At 41.7% G+C, this 18,723-nt stretch overlaps 1 protein-coding gene across 1 annotated transcript in view; it reads left to right on the top strand.

Moving 5' to 3' along the window:
* Positions 1–287: 287 nt before the first annotated feature.
* The window catches only part of PAXIP1 (PAX interacting protein 1), a 34,575-nt gene continuing 16,139 nt past the window's right edge, over positions 288–18,723 (top strand). The window contains exons 1-6 of the mRNA XM_027879779.1: positions 288–481; positions 5,010–5,144; positions 6,797–6,840; positions 11,263–11,326; positions 12,324–12,437; positions 15,415–16,059. Of these exons, the coding sequence (XP_027735580.1) occupies positions 392–481; positions 5,010–5,144; positions 6,797–6,840; positions 11,263–11,326; positions 12,324–12,437; positions 15,415–16,059 (1,092 nt within the window). The 5' untranslated portion in view covers positions 288–391. The remainder of the gene's footprint in view (positions 482–5,009; positions 5,145–6,796; positions 6,841–11,262; positions 11,327–12,323; positions 12,438–15,414; positions 16,060–18,723) is intronic.

Below are 18,723 nucleotides of genomic sequence, written 5' to 3'. Positions count from 1 at the left end.
CCGCCTCTGTCGTTCGCGGCGAGTCCATTGCACCCCGCGCGGGGGGCGCGCCGGGCCTGGATGCTGCCTCCTGGCCCGGTTCGGAGAGAGGGGAAGGAGCAGGGATAGAGCCCGTGGATCAGGAGCGGGCCTTTTCCTGCGGCAGCGGTGGTGGCAGATCGGGCGGAGGGGGCCGCTTCGTGCTGGCGGCACTCCCCTCTCCCTTCCACCCCCCCCGCGTCCCGGCGGGGAATGGTGTGTCCCGCAGCGCGCGCCTTGCTCGCGCGGTTCGGCGGCTCGGCGGGGGGAGGGGGACGCGAGAGACCCGGGCCCCGGCGGCTCCTTCACGGCGAGCGTGGGGGATCAGCGGGGAGCCGGCGCGGGGGAGCGCCCGGGGCTGCCGTCCGGGACCATGTTGGCGGACGACGAGGAGGAGCTGAAAGTCCCGGAGGAGATGTTCAAAGATGTCAAGTTCTTCGTGGTGGGAGACATCGACCCCAAGGTACCGGGTCATCCCTCGGATTATTCCCGCCTTCTCCTTCAAACCCCCCTCCAGGTCCCCCCCCGCCGTGGGGGGGGTACTGTGGGAGCGTCCGCCTGCCACGCGCGGGCTCGAGGCTCGCGCCGCCTCACGGGGAAAGGGCGGGAGTGGGGGGGGGTAGCGCGTGAGGGGCCGTGAGGGAGAGCAGGGGGGGAGCGGCCGCTGCCGATCCCGGCCCGGATCCTGATCCCGGTCCCGGTCCCGGCCGTGCCCGCGGGAAGCGCCGCCGCCGCCGCCATGGGAGCCGCGGCCCCGCCGCGCAGGCCCCACCGCCGCCGCCTGAGCGAAGGAGGAGCGGGCGGAGGGACTTCCTGTGCCGGGCCGGGCCGGGCGGGCAGCGGGGGCAGCGTCCGCCGCTCCTGCGGGGCGCCCCCGGCCACGGCCCCTCCCTGCGCCCGCGGTCGGCACGGGCACGGGGACATGGGCATAGGCCGTGGGGAGGGCTCTGCACTGGGGGCCGGACCGGCTCTCCCCTCCCACATGGACCTTCCCGCCTCGGCGCGGCCCCTGGTGCCGCCCCAGGACCGCCCGGGGTGGTGCTGGTTGGGTTCAGGCGCATCTCCGAGCTCCTGCCCGGCTCCCCGGGGGACGAGGAGCAGAAGGGGCTGCCCAGTGTCCGTCCAGCCCTCTGCCCCTGCCCTGGGTGGTGCAGGTGGCCTTGCAGTGAATGACACCCGGTCGCGCTGGGCGAACGTGGTTTAAACAAAGTTTCTGTGGCGTGTCCAATTAGACAGGTGCTTGAATCGAACCGTATTGAGCTTTAGGACAGCAGCTCCGTGCAAGCAGGTTACTGCATGCACTTCTCACTGAAGTTGGAGTCTTCGCTCCTCTGTCTGGTATTTGCTGCAATAAAGTCTTAGTTCGGCATTGGGTTCCTTTAGCCTGGTGCCCTGGCACTCACTGAGCCTTGTAGGCCTGTAAGTGACCTGGAGACACTGGCACTGACAGGTTGAGATGATTTTTATTCCCGTTATGATAAAAGAAATACAGCTCTTGTGGAGAGCCTTTGTCCTGCTTTAAGCCCAGCTGGCGACTGAGCACCACACAGTTGCTCACTCACCCCCTACCCCTGCCCAGTGGAATGGGGAGGAGAATCAAAAGTAAAACTTGTAGGTTGAGATAAGGACAGTTTAATAATTGAAAACAAGATAAAATATAATGGTAATAGTAAATAATAATGGTAATAAAAAGGGATAGAAAATAAACCAAGTGATTCACAATGCAGTAGCTCACCACCTGCTGACCAATGCCAGACCCCCCTTCCTGAGCCCAGATCTGCCTCTTCCAGGTAACTCCCTCAGTTTATGCACTGGGAATGATGTTTTGTGGTGTGGAAATTCCCTTTGGCCAGTTAAGGTCACCTGTCCCAGCCGTGCTCCCACCCAGTTTCTTTTTTGTACCTCCTCACCAGCAGAGCATGAGACGCACAAAAAAGGTCCTTGACTTGGGATAGACTCTGCCTGGCAAAAACCAAAACATCAGTGTCTTACCAACATGATTCCTATTCTGAATCCAAAACACAGCCCTGTACCAGCTGCTGAGGAAATTACTCTGTCCCAACAGAGACCAGGACACCCCTGTGTTACCCTGGGGACACCTGAACAAGAGGAGCATTTACTGGGTGTGTTTTGAGCTGAGACAGAAATTCTGAATCAAACTCAAACAGTTCTTAGAGTGAAATTTGCCCCATCACTGATGTAAAATTACAAGTATATTTAGCGCTTTTTGCTTCTTCATACAAAAGCAGATGCCAGCTTGATTCTGAATAGAAATTTCCTCCTTCATCTTTTGGGGAGAAGTTCACTTTGATCAGCTTAAATTTCCAAATGGTTTCACGGGAAACCAGTTACCTTAATAAATATTAAAACAGGCCTAGCGCTAGTGAGCACAGTAATCAAAACAAATCCAAGAGTAAGAAAAAAAAATAATTTATTCAGGTGAATAACTGCATACCCACTGCCTATTAAAGCATATGCAGCATCAATTGTAAGGGAAACAAAAGTCTGGAATTGTGCCTAGATGTTCTTTGGCAAATGAGGGAGAAATAGGCTGCTGGCTCTCAACTTTAAATCCATTCCACTGGGATGTGCACTGTGCTGCTCACACCTTACCAGGGGTGATGAGTAGATGTCAGCTGCTATTCTGTTTTTTTAATAAGTCCTTTTCCTGCTTTCCTAAAAGATGAAAACTCAAACCATCATGCTTTGGGAACACCAGTTAAAATCACTATTTCATTCAGAAAGAGATAAATGTAATGCAGTGCAGGACAAGGACTTTGAACAGGATATTTGGGTTCTGGTTATCTCTTGTTCTATTTATCTTTTATGCCTATTGTCTTACTTTTTAGTTTTGAACAATTCCTCGTGTTTCATCCAACACAGATTTTAATGGGAGAGAATAAGATAAAATTTATATGCACCCATCTAAAATGAAATTTCGTTTAATGGGTATAAACCAAGACCTGAAGGACAGGATTTTTACAATGTTCATATTAGGGCTTTTCAGCATTTTGTTTTGTGGTTACAGCTATGTGGTTGATCCCAGTGTAAGTGGAGTTCTTTAATTGTGCCGGCATAACTTTCCAGTCCAGGCACTTCTTAATCTGAAGAAGTCACTTGTCCTGAGAGGAGAGTTGAAGTTGACATGAGCAGAATTAGGAAAATACCTTTTTATGAAATAATCACATGATTTTTTCTGTCATAGTTGGAGTGTGTAAATTTCTTAGCTGAAACTAGTGTACCTTTCTGTATAAGCAGACTCTTTGCACGAGTTCTTCAATGCAACATTGTTTTGATACGAAAACATTCATACTTCCAGCACATTAGTTGCAGCTTCTTTCTGACACTGTCAGATTTTGGACACTCAGTTTTCGTGATGTTCACTCCTGTTTTCAGACTTCTCCTAAATAAACAGTCAAATGGGATCGTAACTCAGGGAGAGCTGTGTGAGGCAAGGAGCTCATGTGCTGGGGCTGTTCTTAAATACCTACTATTTTCAAAAGGGCTTTATTTTTATCTATTGGAGTGATAGTGTCCTGTGTTACCTTGTGGTTAACTGGATTTCATGCAGGGAAGCGCCTCCTGATTTACGAGATTGGTGTGTAAAATGAAAACATTGTCTCCTGTTCCAGGCTGTGGTGGCAAGAACAGCAAGCTCATGATCAGTTTCTTGGTTATTTTGGAGTATTTATTTTGTAATTTGGTAATATCACATATTCATCCACTTCAGGAAAAGTTGATATTTTTTCTTTAGTGGAATTTTAAAGTCAGATACTTCAGTCAGGAGATGCTGAAATTGTCTCCTCCTGGAGTGGTGATTTTTCCATCTTTGTTTTTCTGCATAGCACAGATGCTTTATAACATAGCCTGATGCCACGTTTTGAGAGAGTCTCTTTTTCAGTGTTTTTCTGTCCTGGTGAGTTTACAGAGTAGGGAGTAATTGCTTAAGGACCAATTAATTAATATTTTGTTTGATGAATGCAGTGCCTTGCTCTCTGCTGTTCACTCTTGTGGGGAGAGCAATCTGTTTTGAAGGGAATGTCCCCAGCAGGTTTTCAGGGGTAGGCATTTACCCCTGGCAGGTTTTGGAGGATAAGCATCGTACCAGTTTGGTTATGCTAAGTCATTATTCCTGAATAATAAGAGGAAAATGAAAAATAATCCTAATTTGCATTTTTAGCTTTTGAACTCTAGAGTCTAATGTTATAAAACATGTTTATCTTCCTCCCCTCTACTCCCCACTACCTACTCTGTTACTTTTGTTCAAATGAAGGTCTGGTCTTTGGGGGGCAGGATGGGATTCATCACATAAATCTCTACAGCAGAGCTGAGAGAGTGGTGAACTCTTAAACCAGCATTTGCTGAATGGGCCATGCAAAATGAGGAGTGAGCTGTGTTTTGTTAGTTGTGAGGTGCTCTGCATTTTCTGAGGACAGAGAAGTGGAGTGAGACATATCAGTTCCAGCTCTTTGTGGTAATAACTTAGAGGACATTTGTTCTACTTGTTTGGTATTTTAGTGTTTTGACCTTTTTTTTTGTATTTCTCCAAGTCAAATAGTCCTTAAAATTCAACCACTTATTTTAAAGAATATTCAAACACTTCCAGAGCAACCATATGCAAAAACAAACAGTGAGAAGAAGAGTTTTCACACCTTACCTGAGAGAAAATTGTTTTCAGATGTTTTTTGAGGAATATATGTTTTTGAAAAGTGTTGAAATTTTCCAGATTTCTAGCAAAGCCTGAATTATTTTGGAAAGTAAATCTTGGCATTGAATGATGAAAATATGGCAGAGGTGTAAACCTTTGTCAATCAGGTTTTAAATGGGATGCATTCAGAACTTGAGAAAGAGTGCTGACCACCTACAGGAGGACAACCAAGAGAGAAGCTCATGTTCATTCCTCCAGCGTCGGTGTCTTTTTGCAGTGACGTTTTTCTCAAATAAAATGTGCTAAAAATTGTTGACTTCTCCCTGTTCTCTTTTGGGTTTAGGTTATTCAACTTCTGAAAGCTGGTAAAGCAAAGGAAGTTTCTTACAATGCACTGGCTTCACATATCATTTCAGAAGATGGGGACAATCCGGAAGTTGGAGAATCTCGGGAAGTTTTTGATCTCCCTGTGGTAAAGGTGAACGACTTAACCATGATACTGTCAAAGTGCTGACATGAGTACTTCATGGTTATAACAAAATATTCATGTATGGATGATGACCACATGAAATGTACAATCAAAAAATCTTTTATTCTTGTTGCACAAACTTCTATCCTGACTGATGTGTCCTGTTACAATTCTGTTCTCTCCTTTCTCTTGTTCCTATGTATCTGTCAGTGGTTTGGGTATTTTTTAGTTTTCTGTACTGATTTTAAACTATAGGAACTTGTAGAAAAATAGATTTTTCACTCTTAATTTTAGTTTTTAAAGAGTTTTTTATTATTATTTTTTTCTTTCTTCCTCATACTGGAATTACCAGTAGTTTTGTTACTACCTTGTTGTGGGGGACTTTTTCCAGTGAAAAATTCTGGTCTTCATGTTTAAAAATGTGAACTTGTCACTCTGGAAGTCATGAGAGAGCTTGGAAGAAATAACACTAGAATGTCAATGCTAGTACCTTTGGGTACTTGATTTTGGGTTATTTTTTCAACAGGGTTACAGATGGCAGTAGAGAATTTTGATAGGTTATGTCATGAGAATTCACCTGAGAGTGTAGAACTATGAATTAATTTAGAAAAATGAAAGGTGCTTGCCTGGAGACCTTATGGTTATAGTGGGCCTGCCCACTATAAAAAACACCTCTTCTGAAGTGTTTTTGGGAATAGTTTTAACCTTACAAACAAGATTTGCTGCCACTGTCATGTGAAGGAAGGACATCAGTGTCGTAAGAGAACTTCCTACTTTCTAATAACCATTTACTGAAATAATTCAATGTTCTTCAGAACTGCTGCTAACTGCTAACTCATTTGCCAAATGAGAGCAAGTCTGTCACTAATGTCACTTAGTTTGACCTGAAAACATCACAGCATGATCTGTAATCAAGAGGATTAGACTAAGTGTTAAGGGAATGGAAGCCAGAGGCAAAAGTAGCTGGTTATAGGGAATAAGGAAAAGAAATTCTTGAGGATTGAGAAGTTAAGAATTAAATGGTTTTGGCTCTTTTTTTGTATGCTGCCTCATAAGGGAAAGAGAACAGCAAGAACTGTGACACCATAAACTTGGTTGCCACAGTATATTTTTTTACTTGTCTTTTGAGAAGGAGTAGTAATTTCATCCTGAATGTGATGCCACTCTTCCTTATCTGCTGCACTGGGACCACTATCCTACATCTCCATTCGCTGCCACCTCCGTGTGTCCCTTTGAGCCCTTCTGTCCCAGAATGCTGTCGGGTGGGGGCCATCACTGCTCACAGCCAGCGTTGCTCTGTCTTCAGAAACTTTCTGTGTAAGGTTATGATTCCTGGCTCCTCGATGATGAGAGTAAGACAAGGTTTTATACATGGGGGTTTTTTAATTATTTTTTTCTGAAAGAAGGGGAAAGGATGTATAAATATCGTAAATGAGGAGCTCCCATATTGCGGCTCAACCTTTGAGCTGTCTTTAACTGAACTCTTACAAATAAATGAGAACGGCCTTTTTTTGTAGACTAACTATAGTGTCTGTGGAACACTTAGACTTCCAGCTGAACGTTACATATTGAAACCAGCTATAGTATGAACTTGGAAGGTAATTCATATTTTGTACATGTAGACCCGGTTTTTAACGTCTTGTGGTTTTTGTTTCTTTCAGCCTTCCTGGGTGATCTTGTCTGTTCGCTGTGGAGCTCTTCTGCCGTATCCTTTCAAGTTCAAAATTGGATTAATTCTGTAGGTAACGTTAAAATAGATGCCATCAAGGGATTAAATGTTGTTTCACGTAGGTACAGCTTAAATTTTTGAAATGATAGGATGTGTTTTGCCTGCCAAGATTGCAGTGTGTTGGAGCTTCTTTGTCGTACTGCAGTTTTCTGTCCCTGTGGCTGTTTTCTGCTTCATAGGCACTTGCAGGAAAACCATTATCAGATAGACTCAAAACATTTTAACTGGCAGGTGATACATTGTTTACCTGAGGCGCCAGGAAAACCACTGGGGTGCACTAAGGAGGCAAAGGATGGCTCGGAGTGGAATGACCTATTCCGCCTTTTCTAGCAAAATTAAGTAAGGAATAAATACGGAATAACTCCTAATACTGTATTATAAATAACATTTTATAAACAGTGTTAGTATTTGCATTTTTGGAATAGTCTGTCACTGCCTTTGTAGACCCTTTCTCATGTTTGGCTAGATCTGTGTTTCTTAACTTGTTTGGAGCCTGTATTCTTGCATATGGATGGCTCATTCCTTACTCTTCTTGTCAGTTATTACTGTTCTATCTTTATTTATGTTCCTGGCAGTTTTTTTCTTGGAATTACAGGAATGGTGACCATTTTTATAGAAAAAAAAATTGAACATCTTTTTCTCAACCATTCAGGATATTCTGTATATGGACAAGCTTAAACAGAGCAATACATTTCAGTACAGATACAAGCAGGTGATGGCAACAAACAGTGCCACGACTAGAGAGGAATATTGCCAGGCATGAGATCTCATTTTGGAATGAGGTAACAGTTAGTTGTGTCTGTAACGGAAAACAAAAGGTGGTAGATGCGAAAATCCAGATGTTCAGATTGGGAATTCAGGTCTTTATGTGCTTCAGTGACTCAGAATTCCTGTTTTATACCTGGTATTTTAAGGTGTGTGACCTTGCATCTCTCTGTCTCTTTGGTGTGATCTAGGCTAGTGATTTTTGTCTTTTGTGTCTGGACATAATAAATGCGTTTATTGTCCTGTCATCATCAGGGTGGGAGTGTACAGTTGCTTATGTCACATGTCTGTAAACCTTCTCTCCCGGTTCCTTTGGACTGTGACAAAAAATAGCGTGGAATTAGCTACACTTTCAGGCTTAAGTAACCTAACATTTCATTATTGATGTTGTTCTTTCCCACAGAGAAATTGCACTACTAGAAAATTTGTCTTCCAGCTGAAAATAGGGTTTTTAGAAGGGTATTCTAAGAGCTGACGTTGTTAGATATACCCAGAAGAGAAATAAACAGATAAACCAAAATAGTGATGCAGTCCATAACTAAATTGTAGCAATAAAAGTGGGAATGTAGCCCTCAGTGGCTATTGCTCAGGAAGTCTTTATTGTGGGTATGTGGGAATGGCCAAATGAAAAGATCAGGTCTCAGTAGTGTCATGTTCCTGAGTTGCATGGAGGAAGGAAGTTTTGTCCACCTGCCAGCAATAAATGAGTTCCTTGGACCTTTGACTTTCTCTTTTCTAGCACTTCATGTCCTTAAAACACAGTGGGTTTAGATTTTATTCTGAGCCTTATTGTGCTCACTGAAAGGGGTTGTTAAGTCTTAACTTTGTTTTGTTCTGTGTCAGGCACTTTATGACTTTGAGTGCAGTGACATCCGGCCTGTCATTAGGGATTTAGGTACTACCATAATGAAAAAATTAATAGGAGTTAATAGGAATAGCTTAGTTTTTCCAGTTGATGGGTTTTGGACCCAGTTTAGGCAGAAGTTTGGTATCCTGCATTTTTGTCTCTTGTTTATGTTATAATTTGGAGATGTAATGCTCGAAGTGGTCTTTGAACTTCTGAAGAAAAAAGTCTTGGGAACACCTTGTGTCAGTGAGACATATGGATCTAATAAGAACCTTAAGGATTTTACCTTGGCTTACCACATCTGGTATTTGGTGAGCATTTACCTATCAGTTGTTAAAGGTGAAGTTTAATGTAGAAATATATAATACAATATAAAAGCATAGTAATTTTGCCTGTTTCTTAGGGGAAGTTGTTTTCACCAGGGGGAACTTCAGGAGGCAGAGTGTTCTCCTGTGTCCTGCTGTCTGACATTTGCAAAATCTGGCTAACCTGCAGTTGAAGGGAAGTGGCAGAAAAATGAAGCTGGAAGCAGACTTCGTGAAGAAGGATAAGGAGTTTGATGTGTGAAAACCTTGGCTGTAATGCCATAAAGAGGGCTGGGACTTTTTTCGCAGGAAAAGCAAGAAAGAGGAAGGTTTATTTTTTCATGGTCTTGTAACATATAAAAGAGTGGCAGAGCACTTCTGAACTTGTGTTGATGGCAGGGGGAAAAGTGAGTTTTCCTGCATTCCCTCTTTTTTTTTTTTTTTTTTAATTGCTCTGCTGCTTGTTATTGTTTCACTCCTGTTCCTCCCTTGTGTGTTAGAGGCAGATATTAAGGCAGGGAGTAGACAAATGTACACTTCTTGAAGATCCAGTACTGAACTTCTACCTTAGATGAGATGCAGAGCAACACACTGAAATTTAGGCTGTTCATTGGATTTGAAGTTCTTGGAATATTCTGGGCAATAGTAGTAATCTATGAAGCCTTAAAGTGCTCAGGGCTTTGACCAGAGTCTCAGACTTCCAGGTCTCAAAACCTGAATGTTGCTGGTACATCTGCCAACATCATGGGGAAAATAATTTTGTTTCTTTTTAAATATCTCAGTGTGTACTTGTGACACAACGTACATATCTTTCCGTAGCCATTTTTTTCTTATAAGATGTGCCTGGATCTTAAGCACAAGATCAGATGGACGTGTAGAAAAGGGAGGGAAGTTGCTGAAGTCAAATGGTTCGTCTGTCTTTCCCAGCTCACTGCTGTCACACCATTCTCTCTCCTGTTTCACGAGGCCTCTCCCATAGTGCAGATTTCAGTGTCTCCCCAGTCAACTCGCAGTGCCTCAGTATTGTGTTTCTGGAGTTTAACCCCATTACCATGCTACAGTCTAACCCTGTTTTCTTTTGTCTGAGCCACTCTGAACAGGGAGAACAATCCTAGAATAGAAACATTTAGGTTCGAAAAGGCCTCTGAGATCATCGAGTCCAACTGTTAACCCAGCACTGCCATGTCCACCACTAAACCATGTCCCTCAGTGCCACATCTACACATCTTTTAGATACCTCCAGAGATGGTGACTCCACCACTGCCCTGGGCAGCCTGTTTCAATGCTTGACAACCCTTTTGGTGAAGAAATATGTCCTAATATCCAATCTAAACCTCCCTTGGCACAACTTGAGGTCATTTTGTCTTCTCCTATGGCTTGTTACTGGGGAGAAGAGACCAACCTCCACCTGGCTACAGCATTCTTTCAGGTAGCTGTAGGGAGTAAGAAGGTCCCCCAGAGCCTCCTTTTCTCCAAGCTAAACACCCCCAGCTCTCTCAGCTATTCCTTGTTAGACCTGTGATCCAGACTCTGCACAAGCTCCATTGGCCTTCTCTGGACATGCTCCAGCACCTCAATGTCTTCCCTGAATTGAGGGTCCCAGACCTCAACACAGGATTCGAGCTGCAGCCTCAAGTACAGGGGCACAATTAGTGCTCAAGTCCTGCTGGCCACACTACTCTTGATCCAGGCTGGGATGCCACTGGCCTTCTTGGCCACCTGGGCAGACCCTGGCTCGTGTTCAGCCACTGTTGACCAATATCCACAGGTCCTTTCCCACTGGGCAGCTTTCCAGCCACTCTTCCATGAGACTGTAGTGCTGCAGGGGGTTGTTGCGACCCAAGTGCAGGACCCAGCACTTCACCTTATTGAACCTCATCCATTTGGCCTCAGCCCATCATCCCAGCCTGTCAGATCCCTCTGCAGAGCCTTCCTGCCCCCCAGCAAATGAACACTCGCACCCAACTTGGTGCTGTGTGTGAATTTACTGAGGGTGCACTCGATCCCCTCATCCAGATCAGTGATAAAGGCATTATTAGACCCTGAGTTCGTGTCCCACAATTAAATTTGGTGTTAATGTTGTCTAACATTGATACTTCTATATTGTCCTCTTCAGGTTCTCCTGTTTTTTTAAGCATGGCCAGTAAGTATTTGGTAACAGAAGGAAACTCTTCTGACTCCCGTAAGCAAAGCATTCTGAGGTGGGCTGAGGGAGATGTTCTGGGAAGAGGCAAGTTTATGATGTTACCAAAATCGGTCACAGTGTTAGAGGTGTCCTGATTTGAGTTTGTACCTCAGTTTTTTCTTGATGCATACAACTTGAATTGGAAACAGGCAACATGTTTTTAAAGATAAAAGTTTTTAAATGGTCAAATAGTTGATAATATGTGAGAAGTACTATGCTCACTGTTTAATTTCCTTCTAATGTCCCTCAGGAAGCTCTCATTTAATTATTTTGCAACCTTGACATCTGCCTTCCAGTGTAAATGGCTTCTCTCCAGAATCATGTCAGATCTTTTTTGGAGTCACTGCTTGTCTCTCTCAGGTAAGAAGTGAACCATATTTCAGTCTACTCCAATGTACAGTATGTTTGTGATGCTTTGCGTTTTTTTGAGGAGAGAGAACAGTTTTTCTGTTGCACTGTGACTTTTTTTCTGTATGTTAGGTGAATTATCACCTGACAGTTTTTCACTGAAAATGAGGCCATGAACAGTTCAAACTGTGAACATTCAGTCAGTAATTTATCTTCTGTTCAGCTTTATGATGCTTCTCAAATGCAGAGTACACTGGACTACAAAGTCTTTGCTCCTATTATGCATTTTCTCTTTCTACACTAACACAATATTCAGTCAACATGTTTTACTACTAATGCACTGAAAACAGGGATGCCAGTGAGTTGAACAAGTGGAAGGGGTGGTGCTTCCATGGCTTGTACTCATGGACAGCTCTGTAGATCTGTCACCAGAGTGTGAGTGCAGACACAGGATCAGAGCCAGGTGCTAGTGGAATAGATGTGTGTGTGTTTGCTTTAGAGTTTTTAATCAGTTATTTCTGTAGTACTGTCACTAATTCTCATTGGTAATGTCTTCAATGCATGTGGCTTTCTTAGCAGGGGAGAAGGACATGCTGTGACAGAAATTGTAAGAAATAAATACTTTGGTTCTTTACACAGGCTGTTTATTTGGTCTGCGTGTTAAAATTCTGTTTCATGAATTTGTACACAAATAAATAACTCCAGTTTGCTTGAACACTAACTTTTTTTCTCTAGTGGAGGGTGATATACTAGTGTTGAGTTTTACAGGAGTGAAAAGTGTTTTTTCTTTCTCCATGTAGGTTAAAAATTATTATAGAGGGTTTTTTCTTGTTCTGTTTGTTTGTCACCATTTTTCTCTGTAACTTCCATGCTAATTTGGTATTTGAAAGTGATAGGTAATACATTAGCCAGACTTGTAAATGGTATGTCATGGATTATAGTAAAACTCTTCCAGCTGAAGGCAGCTGGCTGTGTAGAACTAAAAGGCTTTTTTACCTTCCTTTTAAAGGTTTCGTCTGAAGACCGAAGTACACTGTGGGCTTTGATTACTTTTTATGGAGGGAATTGCCAGCTGAGCCTCAATAAGAAGTGTACTCATTTGATTGTGCCTGAGCCGAAGGGGGTAAGAGTTTACTACGTGTGCGGTTCTTCTTGTAGCTCTCATTTGCTTTCAAATAAGCAGAAATTTTTCAGCTTCCTGAAGTTAGAGTTCTGAAGACTGTTCATTAACAACTAAATTCAGCACAATTATGCATTGCAGCTGTTCAGTGCATACTTATTTTCTGCATGGCTTTAAGTGTGATTAATTCAAAAGTTGTTCAGTTTCTTACCAGTATTCAAATTCCTGTTTGAACAAGGAATTTTATTCTTTGTTCTGTTTCTGTTAACCTAATTTTGACATGCCATAGTCAATAGTGTTTGCGATTTGTAAATTTGTAGACACAGAATCAGTGAAGAAAATGAAGGACAAAATTGCATAGAATGCATTTCAGTGTTATAAGAGGGAGAAAGGAATGAAGAGAGCAGAAGGAGGAACAGGATTTTTTTTGTGTTTATCATTGTGTGCTCCACCAGCACAGAGCATGCCAGGACGATGCCTCCCTCAGCCAGCTGCAGTGCTGTGCTTGATGCACCCAGGACAGAGTTGTCCCACTTCTCCTGCCAAGGCACACTGCTGGCTCATACTCAACCACCAACCCAACCCCCTGGATGCCTTTCTGCAGGGCTGTTCTCTAGACTCTTCTCTCCCACTTTGTTCCTGAAACCAGGGTTATGCCATCCCAGGTGCAGGATCTGATGCTTGTTCCTGTTAAATTCCCTGTGGTTGGTGATTGCCCAGCTCTCTGGTCTATCCAGATCTCTGTAAGGCCTCTCTACCCTTGGGGGAGTCCACAGCTTCCTCTAGTTTAAGTATCATCATTTGACTTCTTATTCCCAGGTAGGGAGTCAAATGCTGCTGTCTTTTTGCAGGATGAGAAACTGAATCAGAAAGATCAGGTAACTGGCTAAAGGCAGCATTGAGCACATCAGACCAGCCTCCTGTGCTACAATGCCAGTAATGCTTTGGTTGTAAATAGTTCACTCAAACTTCATGAAGTGTTCAGGTATTCCTCTTCCTGAGGAACAAATATACTTGTAATTGATTTAGTGTGTTAGTTCAGAGACTGAAAATATTTAAAGAGAATGGAAGCTCACTTACAAATGGTTGCATGGATGCTTTTCGTTCATCTGGTGCATGGAGCAAGCTTTGGGTTTTGTGTTTTACCTTTTGTCCTTTAAGAGCATGAGCACATTTCCATCACCTTTTCTTTAAATTTTGTATCAGTGGAAGGGGTGTGACACAGTTTAGTTACTTGAATATGAGTAACTCTAAGATCAGGTTCTGTACCTCCTTACCTATATCTGTAAAACTTTGTCAAGTTCCTGATGTTGTTTCATACAAATTGAGTATATTATTGTCCCACCAATGACCCTTTTAATATTTTGGAGTTAATGTAAACTATCTAAGACAAAAACATGTGGCTAGTAGAATGACAGTAAATTTCTGTGTGCACACATAGGGAAATGTATTAGAATAAAACAGGCTGGCACTGGGAGAAGAGAAAGTGTGGACGTGGGAAATGCTTGCTTCTTTAAAATGTAAGGGCCTTTGTAGGGTTGGGGCTTTTGTGGTGGATGTGTGTGTGGGTTGTTTTGATTTTTTTTAAGCACATAATCTTTTTCCTGTGGACTGTTTAGAGGGGTGTATTGAACACCACCCTAGTTGTCTCTATTAGCTTATTATGAACTAGCATTTCCTATCTGTAGGATAAAAATATTTTAATTCACATAATCGTTGAATGGAAACAATTTTATGGGACGGTTACTTAAAGTGCTTCTAGTCCTGCTGCTGTGACACACTACTACAAGGGAATCTGCTGCAGTTTGTATCGAGAACAGTTTTGTCACTGGGAAAACTTAAATGATTGCTTTGACTAGACACAAGATGATAAAACAAGATTGTTAATAATTCTCACCACAAAGAATGAATAAAAACACGTGTCGGCAAGCAAACTCAATTTCATCTCTAATCTCTTTATGGGGTATGAATGACAGTTTCATTGTAGGAAATAACTCTAGAGAATCATTAAATTAAATAAGTTTTCTCTGAATGTGCTTGTTGTTAATTTATATTGTTTGACATACAAAGAAAATCCCAGTTCAATGACTTCTAAATATTAGATCCTGAAATTAGTTTCAAATTTTCTAAAGAAAGTTTTCCTTTTTTTCCCTTGCTGTTTTGATATATGTGAGAAGTTTCCATCAAAAAGATGTTCAAAGAAATACAACACTGATTCCGTAAGATTTGTATATATCTTCAAATGATGAAATGAGAAGGAAGGAGGGAGGGATAAAATTTTCTAGTTTGTCAACATCATAACCTTGCACTGAAATTGATTTAGGTGATATTTGGACAGAAGTGTAACTTTGTCTTTGAGGGCAACATTACTCTTTGCAGCTTGTGAGAAGGTGTATGGGAAATACCTGACTGATTTGTATTCCTGTTGAAATGCATTGTTTTTTCAGTGACCACCTTGTAAATATTTGTCTCTATTATTAAATTCTGACTTTCTCCCTGGATACACTTTGTTTGGGTTTTGTTTTGTTTTGTTTTGCTTTGTTTTATTTTAGTGGACAAAATGTAAGTATAAACTCTGTTTAAACTCACCGTAATGTCCACCTAAAATCACCTGCATTTTAGTATTGACTGTTGATGTTCCTAGCTGCAGGAGTTCTAGATGATTTTTCAGAACCAAATTTCATTATTTTCAAACCTTTTGGTGACTGGGTTAGAGAACAATTGTGCAAGTGAAGACATCCCCTTCTGCAGTTGTGCCTTCTGAGTCCTTTATACCGTAAATGTGGAGAATTTTGTTTTAATCTCTTAGAATTTGTGATTCTGCACAGTAGTGTAGTGTTTGATCTGGGGGAGATCATTCTCTGTTTTTGGACAGCCTTTTGTGATCTCCCTCTCTATGCTCTAGCCCTGCACTCAAAAAAAGTTATTTGGATTTTTTTCTCTTTAAATAAAATCTTTTTTTTTTTTTTTTTCCCCTCAGGAAAAATATGAATGTGCTTATAAACGGGACAGCATTAAAATTGTGACCCCAGACTGGGTACTGGATTCTATAGCTGATAAGGGTAAAAAAGAAGAGACTCCTTATCATCCTCGTTTGATTATATATGAAGAGGAAGAAGAGGAGGAGGAAGAAGAGGAGGAAGAAGCAGAAAATGAAGAACAAGACTCCCAAAATGAAGCTAGCACTGATGAAAAACTATCAAGCCCAGCATCTTCTCGAGAAGGATCACCTTTGGGTGATCAAGCTTTCTCACCAAAACCTACTACTGCTGACAAGGCAAAAGGGGAACTGATGTTTGATGATTCTTCAGATTCCTCTCCAGAAAAGCAAGAGAGGAATTTGAATTGGACACCAGCTGAAGTCCCACAGGCATCTGCAGCAAAGCGTAGGTTGCCTCAAGGGAAAGACTCCGGGTTAATTAATTTGTGTGCCAATGTCCCACCAGTGCCAGGTAACATTTTGCCTCCAGATATGAGGGGCAACCTCATGGCTTCAGTACAAGGTGCCCAAAGTTCCGACCGACAGGAAATGATGGCCACGTGGAGTCCAGCCGTGCGGACGTTAAGGAACATTACTAATAGTGCTGATATTCAGCAGATTAATAGACCATCAAATGTAGCACATGTAAGTGTTGGATTTTTCATTTATAAGCTATTGGACTTTTTCTTAGGAGCTATCGTATCCAAGAACTTTCGTTTCCTTTTATAGTTCTTAAAGTGTCCATAGTTAAAACTTAAGAACCCAAAGTACTGGAGTTGTAGCCAAATTCGTAACTTCCCCATAATAAGTAACTTCATTCCTAGCAGTTTAACAGAAGTGAGAATGCAGTTGGAGAAAATGTTTGGAAGAGTAAAGCTGCGTTTAACTACAGAATAGCTTAGAGTTTCAGTAATGATTTCTTGGTAAGAACAAAAAGAAAAAAGTGTTAATTCAGAATTACTTTGCTAGTTCAGGAAACCTGGTTTCATACCCTTCAAGGTTTTCAGTCAGTTCAAGGAATTATTTGTGCTATAAACACTTAAAACTGTGAAATTGGTTGTTCCCAGAGTAGATTCAGTTCTAGACTGTTGTTCTCTGGGCATCAGTAAGTTGTTATATAGTATAGCCAGGATTATGATGCAGAAGTCCTCACTTACACCGTCTTGTGCCACTTGTGTATTGAAATAACTGCAGCTCTTGTATTGAATTTATTTCCAGAAGGAAATAAAAAAGCAAGTGAGCATGCTGCACTTGCAGCATTGAAATCCTTAGATGTTTATGGGAAGGGAGCATGAGAAAAGTAAGTGCTGGTAAATGTTAGACATTAAAGCAATTGCATGGGTGCCTTTCTTTGCATATTCACCTGATGGTAAAACTCTGAAAGGTGCCTGAGTAGTACAGTGGCTTCCAGCCAGTACTGAAACACGGGGTGTGGAGTCCCTCAGAAATGTTGGTCCTTTGCTGTCTGTATGATTTCTGAATATGAAGTGGAAGTACAGGCTTTATTTTAAGTCTTATTGCCTGGAATTGTTTAAGGGCTGAGACTTCTGGGCATGGGCTGAGCAGAACCGCCAGCATTGAGTACCACATCTACAGCCTAGTCACTGTGCTATCAAACAGACTTTGGTGATGTCCCTTTGCAAGTGTTTCTCTGTCAGTGGTATTTACAGAGCTCCAGGGCAGTTGGTTGTGGTTTGGTTACACTCTGTTCTCCAACTGTTGGAGTAGCAGTTGGACTCTGGTGTGCAAGGGCTTTGTAGCAAGTACTGTATCAGGCTGCTGTGGAGGTCACCGTGCCAGCTCCAGCACCTGGAGAAAGGCTTTGCATCTTACAGTTCTGGATCAGCTTCCTAGAGGGAGGAATTACCAGTCCTTTTTGCCCTATAACTTCCCTTGTCCTCTGTCCTGCGTGAATGCGAGTCTCAGTGCACATTCTTGGAAAGTTAGTGGTTAATTTGAACCTCAAATTTCTGCAGAATGGCAAGATCTGTAATAATAAGGCATTTTGCAGATACAAAGTTATTTTCTGAATATAGCCCTAGGATACTTTTTAAAGTTTTATCCCTTTATTTTGAATTGAATGTCCCGAAGCTTCTGTAATTTTGACTTTTGGGACTTTTAGTGGAGAAGAGCACCTCATACCATGCCATGGAAACATTCTTTTTTTTTTTGAATGTTATTTTTAGTTAATGAATGCTTACACTGTCAGGACATGAGTGGTGGGCAATGCATTGATAATCGTGGTTCTACGTGTGTGCTGTACCAACCACATCAGAATTACTCTGGATGACACCTGAGATATTTTAATGTTCATTGTAAAAACACTTGAGCCACCTCTGGTGGAGAGTTGATGGACATCTTGTTGAGAGGATCCAGCTAATTGGCTTTGTGTTTTAGTGATGGGTTTTGATACCTCTCTCACACATGCACGTTGCTGAAGGTGACACTGTGTATGTTGAAATGGGATTCACCAAAGCTGATTTCATTTTTAAAAGGCTTTATGAATGGCAAGTCTACAATTTCCTGTCGCTCCTTCTCATTTCTAATAGGTAGTTTATATTAAAATATTTTAATAAATATGTAGCACTCATCCTAATCTATTAGAACTTAGCCTAAGTTTCCCTTTTCTGATTCTTTAGGAATTCACTTGGTAATTTGTGTCTTCTTAGTGTGAAATGATTTCTCTTTTAATAGTGAGTTGTACATCTAAAAATTGAATTAAATTCCAGATTACTTCAGCACTCTATATGAACCTAAAATCTATTATTCTGAAGTATGGGTAGGTTAGGTTCTTTTTTTTTCCCCAAGAAACATTAGTGCTCAGCAGATCAATGTTTTTCTTTGTTTTTTGGAATTCTGCTTAAAAAGCCATATAGTCCTGAATTAGTTCAAAACAGCAGTAATTAATGGAGGCATCATTAACAATTTTTAAGTGAAAATAAGACTGTAGAACTAAATTCTTAATAGACTAGTTTTTTTTAATTAATATTACAGTTGATCAGTATAATTATTCCTATAAGTGTTAAGATTCACAATGCTGTTGAAGAAATCATCAATGCTACAGGGATGGGTTTGAATCTTAAATTTTGCTAAAACAGGCATTGCCTTTTATTAGGAGCCACTTGCAGCTCCATGCTTTTCTTCGTGTAAGTCCTGTCTTTTAATTTTGCTATTAGCAGTCAAAGATTTGTGTTTAATTCCCAAAGTATTTAAGCATAGGGATCATTTGCTTTAGGAATTGTATTTTCCCAGTAGTTCTTTAAATAGTTTTAAAACTGAATGACAACCAAAAGGTCACAAAACTAATCT

Source organism: Empidonax traillii, unplaced genomic scaffold (assembly GCF_003031625.1).
Source record: "Empidonax traillii isolate 1590-97213 ecotype Southwest subspecies unplaced genomic scaffold, ASM303162v1 scaffold58:size1836614, whole genome shotgun sequence".
NCBI lineage: Eukaryota > Metazoa > Chordata > Aves > Passeriformes > Tyrannidae > Empidonax > Empidonax traillii.
The sequence above is the reverse complement of the archived record's forward strand: the minus strand, read 5'-3'. Positions and strand labels throughout refer to the sequence as shown.